The 20,706-nt window shown below is 32.4% G+C and overlaps 1 protein-coding gene across 10 annotated transcripts in view; it reads left to right on the forward strand.

Annotated features, from left to right (window-relative positions):
- Positions 1-20,706, forward strand: part of LOC124535069 — a 64,970-nt gene that overhangs the window by 31,825 nt on the left and 12,439 nt on the right. For 7 of the 10 annotated variants that reach the window (XM_047111114.1, XM_047111113.1, XM_047111108.1 and 4 more), the window contains 7 exons: positions 8,437-8,593; positions 9,190-9,436; positions 14,777-14,872; positions 17,277-17,529; positions 17,674-17,860; positions 17,945-18,101; positions 18,191-20,482. In XM_047111114.1, the coding sequence (XP_046967070.1) occupies positions 8,437-8,593; positions 9,190-9,436; positions 14,777-14,872; positions 17,277-17,529; positions 17,674-17,860; positions 17,945-18,101; positions 18,191-20,482 (3,389 nt within the window). Of the gene's footprint in view, positions 1-8,436; positions 8,594-9,189; positions 9,437-14,776; positions 14,873-15,922; positions 16,373-17,276; positions 17,530-17,673; positions 17,861-17,944; positions 18,102-18,190; positions 20,483-20,706 lie in introns of those variants that run through there. The other 3 variants (XM_047111115.1, XM_047111112.1, XM_047111117.1) reach the window with 3 other exon arrangements.

Raw genomic sequence — 20,706 nt, forward strand, 5'->3', positions numbered from 1 at the left:
TTTGTAATGCGATATGTTAAGATCAAGATTGCACGACTTGGTCTGAGTCACCAAATTCAATGTAAGCAAATTTGCTGGTTTCAACTTAATGTTTATTCATTTATTTATGAGATCCGGTGCAGACAAAACAAACGCAATCGTATCCTATAGTATTATTTGTATTCACTTTAAATAAACGTTCATTTGTCTATAATTATTAAAAATGATATGAAACAAAAGAATAAGAGTCATTATTAAACTCCAAAATATGATACATATAGTTTCTATCACCCCGTCCCGATTGTGTGTGTAAAATAAGGGTTCTATCCAGAAATATTCTAATAGTAAGCGATACATAAAAGATACAAATAAAATTTCTTAAAATTGGTATGGTTACAAGGCAATTAAAATTACTTTATTTGTTATAAGTAATCTATAAACTAGTTAAACCTACTTTTGTGATATTCAATTGCGCATGTCAAACATGCATCTTTAATATTGTATCGTTCGACGAAGATGCGTACACAAAGTGTACTTTATGTTTTAAGTTTGTCATTATGCCACGAGTATCATGATTAATGCATCGGACCGTCGGCACGCACAATGAAATCAATGCTATAGGCTTTGTATTCTAAGTGAGGTGGGGCGTCCGTCAGGCCGTGTAATTGCGTGAACAGCTAATGACTTGATTTCCTTAATGCAATATTGATTATTCAACTCTTCTTCAAACTTATTATTTATTTGAAATAATCAAACCTTATTCTACTCGCAATGGTCATGTTTTAGATAAACATATATTGGAATTATAATACTTTAAAGTTTATTTTAATCAATAAAATATGTGCAATTTATAGCTTAGACTGGACTAATCACAGTGAAGAATTATTCTATTTTGCAGTCCTAGTGAGAATAAATTATAGCGCAGTATCTTGTTTTCTGCACATTTCATTTCCTCTTTGGAATAAATTAAGAGAGCACTAGCCCAAGGTTTAAGTGGTTTAGATCTAGAACCTCGATTGTCTAGGTTGAGTGCATGTTCACTTTTCCAAATGTTCATGCAAGCTTGAAAAAATACGTTTTCAAACTGAGTTATATTTAAACTTATTAATTCCTCTTTTCGAGGATGCGATACGACTGGCTTTTCACAAATCACACGTACTAGAATTAATTAAGTACGTCCATATCAATATACTTCGTATACCATCCGGCATCGCTTATATGTCTATAACAACAGCCTATAAATTCCCACTGCTGGGCTAAAGGCCTACTGTCCCTTTTGAGGAGAAGGTTTGGAACATATTCCACCACACTGTTCCAATGCGGGTTGGTGGAATACACGTGTGGCAGAATTTCTATGAAATTTGTCACATGCAGGTTTCCTCGCGATGTTTTGCTTCACCGCTGAGCACGAGATGAATTATAAATTATGCACATGAACCAGCGGTGCTTGCCTGGGTTTGAACCCGCAATCATCGGTTAAGATGCACGCGTTCTAACCACTGGGCCATCTCGACTCCTATATATGTCTATGCTTTACACTAAAATCTAAAACTAATGTGTTCCGCTCGGCATCATGAGTTTCTTGTGTACTCCGATTTGTGTAGTGAAGTAGATGCAAAGAACGAAACGCTGTATGCTTGCATATTTGACGAACGCTTTTAGTCTAAAACTATACTACATATGAAAAGACTCATTCAATCTGAAGCAAATAAATATTTGCACGAATAGAAGCAATGTGAGATTTTGGAACGATTTGAATTACTATTTTACTATCAAGCACAAATACTTCGTACAGCCATTTTGTATATATGATAATAAAATGTCTTTGTCTAACAATATGACATTTACTATCGGCAGTTATAATAATAAATATAATAATAATGGTTTTGAGTGTGGGACTAACAATAAACTACTTAAACATGCTTTGTACACGTAAACAGTTTGTACTCCCAATGGACCACAAACTTCACAGCTGCATTTTCTATCATACCAATCCATGGCGTAATATCATTAATTCTATTTTATCTTTAATGGCTTAGCTGTCAATTTAAGTGAACTGATATCGAGTATATCTGCTATTCGTAACGATCCTTTAACGTCGTTAACAGTTATATTGAAAGTGGCGTTAAATTTTTATTTTTATAACTCAATAACCTAATATATATATACAACATAACTATAAAAGCATAATAAATTATGTACGTTTATCCAAAAAAAGGTAAAAAAAGTGATTCATGATTCATATCACGTATAAAAATTGCTTTACTTTCTCCTGAACTAATTTTATAAAATATACAGTTTCATGTACCTATTTGTTATTATATTTTCTATTTATACCTTATGCGTCTATTATGCAGCTGTTGTAAACAGAAGCAACGATATACTTCAGACTTATCTTTAAAGTATTAAATTGAAATCTAAAGTGGCTGTTGGGTATAAACGCGAAGGTTGATCAATAAAGGAAACAAGTCAGCTAATTTAATCAGCAGCGTTTATAAAAGGAAGTTGCCATTTGGACATTTGAATCGTCGCTGGCAATCACATCATTGCGTTAGATCGTGCGTTGTATGACTGCTAACTCTAAAACGTAATGCAAAACATGACTAGTTAACATAACATTGGAAAAACTTTTATTCAAACTATGAAATTATTTACTATCAACCATATATCTTCTCGATAATACCAGTGTGTGTTCGCCAGTCTGACCATGTCGAGTGGGTTTGCCTCACCCAAGTTTCTTTCAACGAGCCCATAGTTAACAGTAATCGGTAAACATGAACCTGTCAAGAAAGCAAGTAAACAAATTTCCTGAATATTTCCATCGGAACTTTTTTAGAACGTTCTAGTTCCGAGCAGTACATGGTTGTACATCATACATGTAGTATTACCTACATGTCGTTAACCTATCAACGTTCAGTATACGAATCAAGGCCGACATCTATTGATAGATTATTGTCTACCGAATTGTTTTTTGCTCCAAAATAACAAACACCCAGTAACATAAATCGACCATCACGAGTTACAGTCGCGAACAAAAAAATGCTACATAAAATACGATATTAGTGTACTTAAAATGTCGTAAATGGTCGTACCTATATATAAATTCTTAAATTAAACTCTGTTACTTTATATAAGGCAAACTAATTTAAGTTAACAATATATAAGTGATATGTCACATCATATTAGAAACTTTTAAAACTATCAGTGTTTTTTTTACAAAATTGTCTATGTATTGTATACCAAAACCTTCCTCTCGGATCACTCTATCTATTAAAAAAAAAAACCGCATCAGAATCCGTTGCGTAGTTATAAAGATTTAAGTATACATAAAATATATAGGGACAGAAAAAGCGATTGGTTTACCATGTAGTCAAGAGTTTGAACTTTACGGTTGCACATGAATCGTAAGTCTTTTTGTGAAGCCATGAGCTCTGTTATTGGATGGTAAGCGGGTTACAAAATTAGAGAATTGGTCATACAGTTCGCTTCTGAAGTGACTATTTATATTGCAAGTATTCTTCCATTTTGAGTCCTCGTTGCGTTGCGGTGAAATTAACCGGCGCCTTGCGTATCTTCTTTTATTGTCACCGCCATGGTTTAACGGTTCGTTTTTCTTATGACTCATTTACGATGTTCAAAATATCACCGATGGTTGGCTTTCATACGCTTTGTTCCTATTTATATTTCAGTACATATCGAATTTATTTTGTTGTTTTTGATATGTTTATGTTATAATATTAAGTACCAACACAATATTATATAATAATTTAAGGCTTCGCTATCGCTATCGCGGAAAATATTAAAGAATCGTAACATGAAGGCGTCTAGGTAATACATGTGGATTAGATAACCTTTCAATCGAATTGTATATTTAATGACGATACAAGTTGATTATAAGTTACAAAACTTATCCGTCCACACACTTGACTCACTAATATTGAATGACTCATCATTTATATAATCTCGTTACAAGCTCAGATAGGTGCCATGTCTATTCCTGGTATTCTACATACGCATAATCTCATACTTGTTTCTCAGAACGCCCTGTAAGTGCATTGAGCACGTTTTCTCCTTATTGATCTCAGAGTAATCGTATATGGAAAGTAGCTAAGGCGAAGGGTCGTCTTAACAATATTAGACACATAATCGTTCACATGATACCCGGAGACGGTGTTTTTTACTATTTTCAATTCAACCCTAAAAATACGAGTGCTCTATGACATTAATCCCACATGGCATGTTACTAAACCTCTGCGCCAGTAATGACGACATTTATAGATGTGAAAGTCTTTGTGTGGGTGTAGCGTTAAAAAAATAATAAGTACTACACTATTGTTGTAGAAACGGTTTGAACTTTGCATATACGTGAGTATTAAAAGGTTTTTCTTATATAATATTTATCTGCTGCCTAGTGCAAACGGTTTTTCAACTGTTCTTTGTGACTCAGATACATTTTTGTAGGAGTCATACGATTATCATATGATTTTCTAAAGGTTTTAATTTGAATAAAAAAAAATTGTACGTTTCGCATTAACAGTAGCGGTGTGTTTAATGCTTATATGTAATTAAAATACAAAATTTACATTTATATTCTAATAAGGAAATTTTATATTCTTTGCTAAATTAAAGGCTACTTTGAGTAGTCTTAGTAACTAAACGGTTTGACGCTTAACCTTGTTTTTTGTTCTATTTCTTACAACAGATTTGTGCTCATAGAGCTTTCGATAAGGTCACGTTTTCGCTATGTTAATGCTAAAATGTCAACACCATAAATATAATTGCGTAGGTACATAAAAAGTTCAACTTGACTTTCTTTCGCTGATCGCGTTGAACAACATATTAAAATTAATATTGTAATTGAATATTTTATTGCGGCATATACAATTATTATGAATTATATATCATCATTTCTTTCATAAATAGGCAGATATAATAATTACTCGCAATGTAATGTCTATATTGTAAAGTGAATACAATATCTTGATTGCTCAATGGGTTCAATTGCCCGACTGCAGTACGCAAGAATTGCTTTTATTGTTTAATTTTTATTCGACAATTAAACTTTCGAGTTATGTCTTAAGATAATTAATTAATGATTGAAACCGTTGATTAAGATTAAATTGTGACCTTAAAAGTCGTCGCCGTCCTTTATATCCGATATTCACGGTCAAATTAACGAGGAATGCATTGTCTGTTGGTTGTTGCGGAATAACTGTGAATGCACTCACTGAGTCGTAAAAATTAATCAGAGTTTCATCAATCAAAATCATTGTCTTCGGTTTTCGTTTAAATGTTTTTTTACGATTTCGACCCGTATAAAAGACAGGCCGAAATAGAGCGTCTAGCATCGAAATATCTTGACACGAATAGCAATATCGTTTAAGAGATATAAACACGGTTAAAACCTACATTAACGCGTTTTTCCACATAGCGTGATGAAATCGGCGAGGATAAAATGCTGTTAAATTAAATCGATTTACGGTTTTTAGAAAGAGACATTTAAAGCTGCTTTAAAATCTTAGTTGTACCACTTATTAAGTTCATTTACTATAAAGTAGGTTATATAGATGTTATAAATCCATAATACCGTATTTCTTGAACAAATGACGTTAAGTACGATTTTTTCTGCTCCTTCAATTATTTTATTATCTATTGTTAATTTCGAGAACAGTTATTTTTTTACTTATTCGTGACGTAAATCATTATTCAATACCGATTAATTAAAATACGAAAATAAATTGAATAAAAACCAGAAAATATACTTTGAGAATAAATTTTTTGGTTACATCATTTATTTGTGAAAATTTTTTAATTGAAGATAATGCTATTCGATAATTTGTTTTTAAAACGACTTCCGTACAACGAGATTCTTCCTTGATATTATTAAACAAAGAAACTTATTATATATTTCCGTCCCAACTTGTGGCTTTAAACATTTCTCATACAGTTATAAAATCTGAACGATGTTTCGTTTTATGCTCAGTGTATCACGCTAAAAACTTTATTATACTACGCAAGAATTCATTTCGTGCAGACCCGTTTTAACCGATTTTCTCATTGCTATGCTAATACATTTTAGGGTTCCTTATATTATTTTTTAAAAGTTAGCCATAAGTTTAATACATAGAATGAGCATATTAGTAGAAATTCATATAGTAGAATACTTTCGAAGTACCTTTTAAAGTGCCTTCTGCAGGCGCGATGAGTGTAAAATTAAGCCGATCAACAGTATAACGTTTCTTTATGTAACGGCGTTGCACGGTATTTTTGACAATATAATTGGTGACTTACATCATACGAGTTTCCTTCGAAAATATTTCTAATATTAAATATTTACTTCAATGAAAAATATTGGCCATTTTAATCCTCAATCGAAACCTTATCTAGAAAACGCTCAAAATATCCACAAAATAAATGTTATCAATACAAGTAACACTTTTTATATAATAGTCAATGAGCGAACTACAAAAAGCAGAAATATGTACGTAGTTATATCGATATCTCTCAACTCTCAATACTGTAAGAAACCTTGCGCACGCACATACAGCTCAAAATTTTAGAAAGTCGTCTAGTTTATAGAGTATGTAAAACGATTCGCGAATATATTTTTACCGTCACAGGATAAACCTGAGAAGTTTAAAGCATAGTTCAGGATGCGCATGCCTTGTTTCTCGGTCGCATAAATTGAAGAAATGGACTAATGCAGCATGTCCGCCCACAGGCCGGCGTCTGCTTGCCCGCAGCGGAATGCACAGTTGGAACACTCGTTGCCATTTATAACGTCATTTATTATTTCACTAATAAAACTCTCTATTACTTGTTTCACCTTATCTAGGCATCATCTCTTTTGTTTATTTCTAAATCTTCATATATTAAGATTTATTATCGGAGTAAAAATGACATAAATATTATACATAATTCTATTTTTAAATACAGCTTCATAATGCAATTTAATTAATCGACTCGTATCTCGATTAGAACACTCGACGTGAATAAATATGCTTACATTTCACTTCATACACAATAAATATCGTATGCGATGGTTGGTTTTTATTTAAAGTTACAAGCAATATTTAACTACCGAAGATATGGATTTGTCGGTAATAAATTTTAGTCATTAATTATCCTTTTATTATTATATTGGAACAAATATTTATTTGTATTTGTAAGGATGTTAATTATAATATTCTTAATATCCCGTGTAATTATCAATAAATCAAGCTAAATTAATATACAAATAGTTATCTTGACATGATAAAAAAATACGAAGGTCATTTACGTACCTAAAATACAAGCTATGTTGAGAATCATTTCAAACCAGTTGCACTGTAAGTGAAGTAAAATTCAACAATATATTATTATGTAAATATTCAAGAAGTTTCTATTACAAGCATCTTTTTAATTTGTCTTTGTTCAAATGTAACCTACATTTAAACAAAGACCGTTTCGGTGATGGTCTTGAGTGTTTATTTAATAAATCTGCTCTTGCCTAAATAGACTGGTAAATTGATGAATTATTGTAAATTCTCCAATAACGCTGCAAGACAATGGCGGAGGCCATCGATAGATCTCTTAATGTATGATAGCTGAGTCACAATCACGTCATCGAGTTTCCTAACTGGCCTCAGTGAAGGAGTACGACGTGTGTTACCTTACATTGTGTAACGATTATTGACCCCGACTTCAAAAATGTAATTGTACTAACTAACAATGGCTTTTAATGCTGTAAACATCCTGGTGTGCATTTGAATATATGTAATGATGACGGCGCCACTGCTCTGTTTTCCTTTTAGTCTGGATGAACATCAACATTCCCTAAAAGGCATGTCGTCCGGCTTGCTCACCCACGCCCTGCTTTGTATGGGACAAGACTCCTACGTTTTAGCAGCTCAGCCTATCTTAACTTAATAATATATTTATAGTTTGAGAAACTTACTCATTAAAGTAAAAATACAGAAGACTTAACAATATCTAATGTCACAGCTACTCTGTTTATTTCGCTCTTGCTTAAAAAAATACCAACTGAATCGAATGGGTTCCAAACAAAAAGTTTAAAAATAAAACTTTGATACGAGAATGTGAAATTACTATTTTGCCAGTTACATAATGATCCAATACGTAATTATATCTTACTTGTCTATTATCAATTTTTTGATCCATTCTTTTCATAAATGGAATGGAATGGAATCTTCTAAAGAAATTATCACCTAAGTACATCAAAATGAATTTTGATCTCGACAAAAACTAACAAACATTTTACAAACACCTAAAAGTTATATTGCTTATTATGATATTATATAACCTACAAATATATACAGATACATGTCATAAAACCTTTGCTTGCAAGTTGCAACAATTTCGGTCAATAACGTCGAATTGTTGACGGACAAGTTGCTAGTCGCTCTCCGTAGCTATTTCCGTATCAGCTGATTGACGTGTTGGGTTTCCGTGTTCCAGGGCCACCGCCACGGCTGGGGCTGAAGGCGGCCAGCCCCGGCGTCACCGACGAGGACTGCAACAGCAACACCAGTCTCGCAGGAAGCCAGCATTCGACTCACGATGAACTGGATGCGCATTGCGATAACTCTGGATATCTATGGCTCCTCGATTATAAGTGAGTGTCGTCGGATATTGCTAGAAATGCTTCTTGAATGAACACTTAATAGTACTTAATGATGCATTATGTGGTTACTTTTCCTGTTCCTCAGAAATATGATTAGGCTCGCTATAGTTCTGATAACTATTAAAAACAATTGTAGATAATCAATTGTCGCTGAGTGTAAGCTACGTAGATATATTAAAATTTAAAACTGATTTCACTTAAAATGAAAATTTGCTTGGATAGTATTTTGTTTGTTTTAAATACCCTAATTATTATTTACTAAAACTCTAAAATTATTTATACATCAATTAAAATCCACTTTGATTTTCTCCCGACATTTACAAAAGCTTGCCCTTTACTAAAGGTCAAACGTCAAGGACAAATCACGTAAGGTTAAATTGGGAAACTTTTTCGGATTTATGTTTCTTTAGGCCATTGTTTTGGGCAATTTACCTATTAACATAAAAGTCAAAGGTAACAGCAATCTGTTTTGCGTAATCCCACTTGTTATTTAGTGAATTAGCCCTTATAACCGCAATGATGACGTATAATGTTACATTGTGACGTAAAACGTATTTCACTGACGATGAATGTTTTATTGTTTCCAGTCCGATGTTTCGAGACGGCTCGTGTCACCATATCTCAGTACTGTCCTCCGTATCCGCCTCCTATAAGGGCATAAGCGATCTAACATCTCGCTTCGAGTTCACATCCCGCTACAAAGACATCGCTCGGGACCTCGACGCGAACCTCGCTGAAGCCGATATGGAGAGCTTCAAAACGGAAGACATCCACGCCCTCCTTATGACCACCGAACTGCCCCATGACGCTATCATAGACGATATAGCACACGACGTAAGTCTCGTTGATAAAACACATATATTTTTACGTATTTACTTAAGAAACTGACCAATCAAAATATGCAGTATTAACTTTTAATAGCGTGTTTATACAAAGTTAATGCAATTTCCATCCTGTTTCCTACATAATTAATATCAAAGTGGAAAAAGACATTCTTGGTCTATCAGCATTGCGCGATAATTTACACATAATTTGCAAAGACGTACCTATAAGGCGAACGAAGGAAACGTGATGACATGCCGTAGCTATGGGGAGTATGTTTTCACATTTTCACTTCGCCTTACCATACTTACACCTTACGTAACGACAAACGTACAAGTGTTTCACAATATTTACACTTATTAGTAACCGAGGATTATATTCAACACTATCGTTTTTTCGCGATGTATTACATTGAATTATCAAATAGTCGTCGTTAACAATAGTTTGAGGAAGTCACCAATTCTAAACGGTTATACGTGCTTGTAGTTAGTCGGTAGTAAACATCAAATATGGGACGCGTTGCGATTTATAATGAACAAAGAACACTACAACGAATATCAAACATCAATTTCAAATATAACCAACCGAAACACATCCTATATAATACTAAGATAAGGTAATAGATATACCGCTTAACCTATAAATTTAGTTTTTTGGCTGATTACTTGAATATCGATGTCTTCTTCTTCGAATGTGAAATCGCTGTTGACAGAAAGAGATAGATCAATGTTTAAATACTACCCGTTTTTACAAAGTGTATAAGTAATGGCGCTAGTGTTGAGAAAGTAATCGATAAAAACTTGTGGCTAAGTTAAGACAAATATTGAATCAGAATGAAATATAAAGGTTTATATTAGAAAATCTCTTGCTCTCACCATTAATCGTAATACATATGATATATACATTATTTTGAATGGAAATAATTCTCTAATAACTAGACAATTCAATTAAATGTATTTTATGTAACGATCTGTTTTTATGACTAGAGATTCTAAATCCATATTGCCATCTTGAAATGTTCACATCCTTATTTGCTCGTAATATTTTACACAAAAATTTACTCCTCTTATAATAACTATACTTTTTACACGACTAACGAAAAATTTGTGATTTACAATTGCATCAAGAGTATAAATTTAAATAACTTCTTCAAATACTACACAATTTTGTATAATCATTAAAAAAGGAAAATAGGAATTATGACAATTATTAAATATTTATAGGAATTTATTTGAACGTAAACCAGTTTTATACGGATATAGAAAAAAGTTATGAAAATGTAATTTTCTTTCGATACGTATTTTTATTATTGGTATGCGTATACAAACGCGAGTATTGTATTGATTTACAAAAGCAACGAAATTCAGTAAAGATTTGATGCACGGGTTAAGTTAAGCTGTTTAAATGAATAGTCTATAAGTTGTACAACAATGCTAAGAAATAAATAATATTACTTTCTTATAAAACGATTGTTACAATAAATTGTAAACATATTTTGTACATCATAGGCTACAAATTATAAAAAGTCACGTACACCGTTTGATAAAGGCTAATAATAAATCTGTCCTTTAAGTACAGAATAAAAATGGAGTCTTAGTTTTACGTTGAGACAATAAAATAATGAGTAAAATCAATAATTATAATTTAAAAAATTCCACGATTCACACTTATAGAATAAAAACCGATTTTAGTTTGTCAAATGAAATGTATGTATAACATTAAATCAATTATAAAACTACAGAATATTATTTACAGCGGTATGCAAAATATCTTGTTACTGTGGACTAACAAGAGTCTCATAATATAAAAAAGTAGTTGCGAAAATTAGGAGAAATAAATGCGTAAAGCACTTTTGCGTCTAAATCATGTATTGCATCTGTTTTTGTTTTATGTTTGCTTCAAATAATCAGAGCCCTTAATTATGAGATATCTATTCACAGATGTCAAATTCACTATATTATTATTTTTATTGTTGTAATTAATACTTTGTTGTTTTAGAAATATATTAAATAGATGTATGAGCCTATGCATCAAAACTCTTGATTTCTAAGATTTTATTTTTAATATATTTTAAGATTTTTAAGTAATTAAAAAATTATGAAAACATTTTAATGAAAAAAGGAATAACTTATAGTTCGATTCGAAATTACACTTAGCTTTATTGATGAATTAGAAAATAGTAAAAATAGTTGACAAGAGATTTGATGTATCGGCATATGTATGACGAGACTTTCTAGTGGAATGACTTATACAGTTATTTTATTACTAGCGTCTTCATTAGTGTTCACGTTTCGCTAATAAATTGCATGGACTTTGTATTATAAAGAAGCGGCAACATATTTTTTCCATGAAAATATTTTGAGATCTTTTACTTACCTTCTATTTATTGAAAAAAAATAAAGTTTCAAGAATAATGTCCTAATATTAAAAACATATTGCAATACTTCAAGCATAAATCTTGTTAAATCTTTTAAAATATTGCTATAAATATTTCGTAATAAGGACGAGAGATCGTATCGAGTGTCGGCCACAGACATTACTTATTTACTTTAATGTGTCAAGCGAATATATTATCCTTCGTGTCGTAACAAGCCTTAAAAGGATAAATACACACTACACGCGAAGGTTGTGTTATTAAAAAAGTAACAAAGTATGTAATATAATCGATGTTTTAAATGAAATCATTATCAAGGTTTATGATGAAAGTTTTAATATTTATTTACATTATTATTCTTATATAATTATAAATAATACTACGTACACTATTTATGGCTATAGATTTTAATTTTAATTAGCAGAAAAGCATGAAGTTTTAATTATTTTAGTATTTCAGTCATATAAGTCCATTAATTCCAATTTACAGTTCGCAGAATTACTACCTTAAACTAGTGTTGTTATAATGATGAAAAAAAACATATACAATCTATTATTCTGAGTATTTCTTAATTGACAGTTGTACAGACAACATCATAACTCAGGGTCACAAGGAATTCAGCATTTAAAGAATATAACTTTTTGTACAGAATTAATTTAAATGCAAGTTCTTATGAGTTTAATTAATGAAGTACTAAGTTTTATTTTGACATAATTACTATAAATAGATAAAAATATAATACAGTTAACGCAGTAACCTTGCATGCATGAGATAATAAAAAAGAATTGTAAAAAGTAGTGTTTATAACAGTTATTTTCGGTCCATCGATTGTACTACTTCACGGATGTGATCGTGACAGGTGAAAGTAATAATTTAGTTACATCTCAGTACCTACTGGTTCAACTAAATTATTTATCATTGAATATAACATGCGTTAAACACAAAACGTCCTATCTAATATAAAATTATTGCCTTTTTTTGTTTTTAAATTTGGGACGACGCAGGAATAGTTTTGTGTTTTAAATATGATAGAAAAAGTTTGTATATCTTTACTTTAAAAAAAATATTATAATGTATAATATGTTTTAAATTTATGTTATACATTTAAGACGTTTTTTTATTGTATGAATGTTTTTTAGTATAGTATTTTTCTTAAAATGATTTAAAACAAAAAAATTGTGATGATGTATTACGTTTTTCAAGTTTAATACAGAAACCTTTTCTGATTCTTATTATAATAATCGTAAACAGACTTACAATATCTTTGAACTTTTTAAAATGGATCATAATACGCAACAAAAAATCCAAGCATGGCACACAATCTCAGCACATTTCCTATAGATATCTATATATAAAAAATATCAATACCAAAATACATTTTAATGATTAATTAATCTAAATCAAGTAGATTCCCGTAAGTAGAACTTTATGAGCACTTTTGAATGGCCATGTTTAAGGATTTTAAAAGAAAAGCGACTACCGCAGTTCGGAAAGTAGATTTTACCGAAAATAATCAGCAAGAAACATAGAACTTATTCTTTCAGAATACAACAATATCAAGAAATACATATTCAACTATGTATATAGTATTTATATTTTATATGGAAATCAACGAATCCGGCTACTGAAACTGGCTTTGGTATATCGATATTAGTATAGATAAACCAAAACGAGTTCTAATAATTACGAACGTAATTACCTGTCTGTTACATCTCCATGCTTTAAATGCTGAACCGTTTTAAATGAAATTAAGTATTGTGATAGATCAGTACCGAGGAAGAACATAGACTACTTTTTTCCACCCTCTAATCCAATACTACTAACATAGGGTATTACCGTTTTGCATGTATAGGTAAAGTTTTTTTACACGTAAAGTCGCAGTTGCATCTAGTCGTCTATACATTTTTTGATAATAATTCAATAATTATGAAATTGCTACTAAACATTATATTATTATTATTAAAAAAACTTTTAGTCGAGCTACATCACAATGAAGTGTAGTATACATCTGCGTTTTTATCCCATGGTTTTTTCATTATCTGGGAATATCTTTAACCAAATTACAAACAGTAAATTTAATTCAAAGTTATTTTTTTTAATAAGAACTACCTAATTACTCTCTTCGATATACTGTTAATATTCTAACAATAGTGACTGTATTTTATTTAACGAAAAATATTGTTTTGAATATTACAGTTAAAAATACAGCTAACTTTGAAATAATAAAAAATAACAATAGGCATTATAAGTCTAAAATCACATAAACCTTTTTAAATTTTTTTTCACACAGTTTTGGTGACTAGCTTGTATGTAAATGGAGGTGATAATTGGTGACCAGTGGGTTGAAATTATACCGTGTGATAGGGACCTATAAATATATAGTGTATACGGATTTTGCATATATAAAGTGGTACAAATCATTATATATACAGAATATACCTAACATGTACTTGACGAAATATCATCATTCACAGACATCTTCCACATAATAGAACATAAACTTTTCTTTCATTCATAATCTCAGACAATACCTCTTGTTCCATTTTCAAAAATTTACCGTTTCGATAACCACCTTTTTATTCTAATTACGCTATAAATGTTTTATTCAAAAAACATTATATGTATTCTGGGTATTTCTCGCTTCTTATTTCAAGGATACATATTATATTGGCTACATTTAAAAACAAACAATTTACACTGCCACTACACCGAGCTACTCTAGTTTAGCGGTTAACCGCTATGTCGTGCGTAAGAGACATACATGTAGTTTAAAAGCTTGCGGATACTTGATAATATATACTTGCATATATTATAATTATAAAATCATAGTTTAATTCATTCTATTGGACTAATACTTTATGTTTACTAATATTTTCTTATTTAACTCATCTATATTTTCTCTCATAATATTATGTTTATTTTTTCAGTTTTATACTAATTTCTTGGTGGATATGGTTTCATGTAATGGTGTATTGCAGAGTAATCCTCAAGGCGAGATGTTTGCGAGTATTTCGAGTTCACTGTTGGAAAAATTTCAGTTCGACAGTTCTATCAGTGTTGGCAGTAGTTTCCAGGTTCGCGCCGGTTTACCATTCAATGTACATTATTTCTGTCACTTGACTCGCCTCATTGAATTTCATCATGCTAATTTCCGCACCTCATTAAGTCTATTACAACTCGTTATAATTACTTTCATTACGAATTACAGACACGACACGCCATCTAGCGCCAGCTTATAGAATTATTTTACACTCTTAGCTACGATAGATGACGCTTTTCAATTGTTCATTAATTTTTTTCACATTATATAACAATCAAAAATATCGCTATTGATATAGCAAAGAAATATTATATTACTATATTGTTGAGAAAGAATAATAATAATAACAATACAAAATTGTTTGTTTGGGGTTGCATCAATATTTAATTTAGTATTTTTATTTATATGTCAGCAAATACATACAATATAGAACATTTAAGATTTATTGCACGATGATGCATTGATGAGGTTTTCGCCATCGCGATTGATAATATTTATTCATAAAACTAAACTGATTACAGCATGAGTAACGTCTCGAGAGTAGCTTTAATAATACAAATAGACAGAGAGTCCAAAGTACTTGGCTGGCATTCACTACGAGACTTCCTATACAGTGGCCCAATAGTACGTCGATCCCGCGGGATGTACGAGTAGTAAAGATAAAATAAGACCGTTGTTAATGTGTGTGTGAACCGTTCACACCGAATTGCGTCAATCATTTTAACTACACTATACTTCTATACCCCAGCTCATAGTCATTCCCTCCTGACTGAACGCGAGTGTGTGCTATATTTATTTCATCTTTGCATGTGTCATCGGCTTGGACATACGGCAGCCATGTGTGCGTTGCCAATGAAGTCAATTCAAAAGTCAGATATTGTCAAAGTTTAATTTATTTTTGTATCACATTCGTACCGAAAGTCTACGACCTTGGTATATTCGATAATTAGACGTGCTTATTTATCGCTCATTAGTTGATTGATGTGTGTACTATGCTAATTTTTTGAGGAGTGCGATATCCAGTATAATCTAAATTCAACGTTCGGGTTTGCACTTTAAGTGTCAGTCTTTGTTAAGGGGCCATGCGTGACGGTGGTGTCAATTACGGTTGTTTAATTCATTTATTTTATAAAAGTTTGAGAAGCGTAGATCGTGTCTAATATTAAAATTAATATCCCCGCTGCTCCTGGTGCTCCAGTAGCGCCCAGGGCTTTCGGGAGTGCTGTGCTCGGACATATTTTGCAATGAAGTCTATTGCAATATGTTGTTTTACAAATAAGGTCAAATCGGGTAGTTTACAAGACTTAATAAACAACTGTGTGTGCGTAAGATAGTGTGAAAAGAAGTGAAAAACATTTTTTACCGAGCAGATATTTAATTAAGTGATTTCACGAACACTTGGCTCGGTTGAGGCGGTAGTCAAATAATTTAGTGTTTCAGTGGGGGACGTTTATAAGTGACTAGAAGATTCTCTTTGAAATTTATAATGGGTGTGACCGAGTATGATTGGGATTCCCGTAATGGGTACTATTCAGTGAGTAGTAGTAATAGGAATTACGATATAAAAAACAATACAAAGTTTGCTTCCTTATTTCCAAGCGTTCACCTGTTTTCTGCAGACACCGCCAAATCTATTTTGCGCTTTAAATGAATCAAGAAAGGTTACGATACAAAAATAACTCTGCAATTACACTTCCTTTACTTTTGTTAATCCTTTATACTAAATGCACGAAGCTTTAATCACGTATCATTACTATAATTATGTATTCTAATTTATTTGGTTTGTTTATTATTTGTGTTTATTTGGTCATTATTGATAATAACATTATCATAACTATTTGTTTTTGATAAAGCGTATTTTCGAGAATTAAATATAAATGCATCATTGTTATGATTAGTTGTTTGAATTATGACCTCATTTGTTAGAGGAAAAGGAATTAAATTGATGATAACGCCCGCTCCGGCGCAACTTGTATGAGTACGTAGCTACCCTTTATGAATAATATTCAACAAGCAATGATTTAAAGCTAAAAGTATCATTTATTTAAGAATATACGTCGTTCATAATATAAGTCACTTTCATTATTGTTACTTGTAATAAGTAAAAGCTTCATAGCTAATATGTAAAACATGTAAAACTTGAAAATTTCGGTACGCAACAATTGTTCAACTCTCACTCGGCTTACCGACGCCTAAAATACACTTGCATGTTTAAATGTTTATGTTCAGACGAACTCGTTTACGTTTCGAAATCTTCCTGGAACTTTTACCGACAGCACGCTGTTTCAATTATTGTAAAATACATGTAAATAGGATGTGCTCTGATACTGAGGATGCGCTGATAAAAACTTATTTATTCCTCTTAATCTGTAACAAATAAACAAATATATAATGAGGTCATTAACGAGTAACTTATAATGGAACTTTTCTATACACAGGGCGAAGAATCCGTCGGTTCTATCAATACAATGTCAATATGTAAGTCGGAGCTATTATTCTCTCCGGTGAAAGAAGGTGCGCATGGTGTTCACTTCAGCGTGGATAGCCTCGACTGTGAACTGCCAACCGAGCAGGATCTCATCCTCACGTGTCAGGCTAATAAGGATAACTATACCATAGCCTTCGAGGGCAGTCTCACCATTTACTCTGAGGACAGTGAGTGTGCTGAACCCGCCGTCAATCAAAAACATGGTAATTAAAATATTTTCAAGTGTATTCAGTATTATATAGACTTGCGTTTTTACCGATGACACGATGTTTGCGAAATAAACGATAATGACTCACACCTATGTAATTTTTGATAAGCACCGACTTAATTTCGTTAATCGTTTTCAGACAAACTGGTTAAAGAAGACTTAAATATAGCATTAGATAGTGATGAACGAACGCGCAGGAATTTAGAATTATTAGAAAGATGTAAAAAATTAACAAATAAGTTAACAACGTCTATGGCTAAGAGTGATTTAGGTCTAACTACCTGGAGTAAACTTAAGAAGCAAACCTGTCAATCGCCTTTAAAGAGGTATTTATGGATAACTGTCGTGTTACATTGAATTATATCTTGCAGTTTTTGTAATTACATTCATTGACTTATTTTCCCTTTTAGACATCCATCCGGCAACAATAATGAAGATTCAAATGAACCGACAGACACCACAAACGAAATGAGCAATTCAGTTATTAAAAGTCAAAGCTTACCAAATTTATATAGAAGGAAATTATTAAGCAGTTCCATCAACTCTGCAGCATTAAGCAATTCGACGGTAAGTAACCGCGAAGGTGATAACGAGAAATTATTGAACCAATAATGAGATCTTGTTTTCGTAACTCTTTAACACCTTTTCTTTTTTAGGTCGACTCTTTTACAGCCAATCAAAGGCTAATTGGAACGTCAACTTGTATGAAAGTATACGATGTCTCACAAAATCGGTCACACTGTAGTCAACATTCTGAACCTATGAGCACGTCTTCTACTGAGAATCAGACGTCTTCTGACAAAAGTCAAACAAAACAACAATCATTTAACTTGGTCAAATTGTTTATGAAACAAAAAAGTATTAGTAATGATGGTATTGTAGGGATGGATCAACTTGATCGATCGGAATGTTGGCCATCTAGCTCAGGTGGAGAGAGCGGCGAATCAATGGGTGAACAGAAACTTGGAACATTAAAAACTAATCCTTCTGAAAGACCTCAAGTTGATTTACCACTTGAAGCATTCGAAGAAACGTCTTCGTTGGTCTATGAAGAAATTAGATCGTCAAATCCTTATAATAGAGTATACGATGAAGTATTGATTGAAGAGGAAGAAATAGATGGATCAAAATTAAATGAAAACGAATCTCATCTTTATGCCGTAGTTAATAAGCCGCAAATAAAAAGAACTAATGTTAATGTTTCAAATAGTCCGTCGAAATTAAGAACTAATAGAAAGTCATGTTCCTCTCAATCGTCAGCCACGAGTGTCAGTATCTCCAGTTGTTCTGAGTCAGATGGCACACAAATCACAAGAATGAATCGAGTACTACAACGAGAATCCTGTGATACTAAAGCTACGTCCACCCATCTTGAAGCTGATACGTCAGACAAATGCATGCAAACGTCAAATATGCAGGTTTCTGGAATGTCACGTGACCGTGAAATATTTAAAGTCATAGAGCCTTCGTTTCTTGAAAAATTAAAAGAAGGGGATTGTGAAAAACCAGTCTTTGTACTATATCCCAATTACACACTACCAGATATAAGCTTTTTGAATGGTAAACCAAATATTTATTTAAACCCAGTAAAAGTAAATTTATCGTCTAAATCTAATGAGAGTAAAAGAAACAGAATGCAAGGAAAAGGTAAACGACCGTTTTCGTGTAATGATGTTGAGATGCTAAAGAAAAAAGGTCTCGGACATATAAAAGACTGGGACTCATTAAACTTTTTACTACCGCTAGAATGTAGGCAGCTGTTGTCTGAAGTTCCTGAACTTATGCAACATATGAAAGAGACAACATCTAAGTGCGATAAATTTTGCAATACACATTCGAAACAAAAGAATCGGCCAACCAGTTGTGATTGCAATAATTTAACGGGACATCCCACTGCAGTATCATCTAGTTCGAGTACTGCCACCCAACCGTCGTCAGGATATAGGGGCTCATCAACAATGTTAACAGATTCTTCAGCCCAAAATAGTCCTGCTCCAACAGGAAACTTTAACCCATTATTTGTATATCGTTACGACAGCGCCACGAGTTCTGAAGCTAGCTGTGCCAACAATGATGGCTTACGTATAAATCCTACTCTACCAAAACGTTCTTTATCTTTAGCGGAACAAAACAGATTATTAAAACAAGGCGAATTTGCGCCTCCAAGGCCACCTTTGCCAAAGAGTATATTACGCAAATCTGCTGACAAAACTCGAAAGTCTAGTCCACACACAAAAAGATATAGTATGTTCGAATTAGATGAGTTCATACAAGATCCAGTGGTTTGTGCTACAGCTGCGGTAGAACAAAAAACAAAGAGAAGATCGCTACAAGAACCTTACTATCTGCAAAACCAACCTAATTTCGACTATAGAAAAAATAATGATTTGGCTGCTAAAAGGCTATCTCAACAATTTCTTGATGCAGCTGAGAAAGATGCAGATTACAATGAATATTATCAAGACGAGGGTGTTGGAACAGAGAGTAGTCTAGAATCGGGAAAATCTAACGAAATTAAGTTCCACCGACCACACACACCACCACTACCAAAGCCAAGGACAAAGAAAATGGAATATATTGATTTCCCACCACCCGGCGCACTCATAAGCAGCGCTGATTTACAACAATTAGAAGAATTTCTTAAGCAAAGTGGCATCAGCTGCCAAAACATGGATGAATGGGATCAAAATCAAGTTCAAAAGGTAAGAAGTCAGGTTACGAAGTTTCTTCAAATGAAACGTTCCCAAGAAGAGAATCAAAGGTCTACAGATTCAAGTACAAGTAGTTGCAATAGCAAGAAATCTGTTAGCTTTGCACAAAAGCCGGATGCCAAAGCTGAGGGCCAACTTTCGCAGACTAAGGTTGTAGACGAACTCAAAGTGGCAACTCTAACCACTCCACCCAATTCTCCCAATATATCAGCAATGGTAGCACAAAGACATTATCAGGTAACATCAATTTTTTCCATATCAATCTGCATCATAGAGCCATTTAGTGCCTGTAAGTATTTTGGTTCTTTTTATTTATCTTCATACTTAATCACCTATTTTTGTTCTTTCCTTATTTAGGACTGCGTTATGTTATTGCAATGTTTATTTTCCTTTTAATCACCAGTATTATTTTTTACTCATAAATTCTTTATAATTTGCTTCTTTCATTAGCTACTTCATGA

The sequence above is a fragment of the Vanessa cardui genome, chromosome 14 (assembly GCF_905220365.1).
Source record: "Vanessa cardui chromosome 14, ilVanCard2.1, whole genome shotgun sequence".
NCBI classification, from domain to species: domain Eukaryota; kingdom Metazoa; phylum Arthropoda; class Insecta; order Lepidoptera; family Nymphalidae; genus Vanessa; species Vanessa cardui.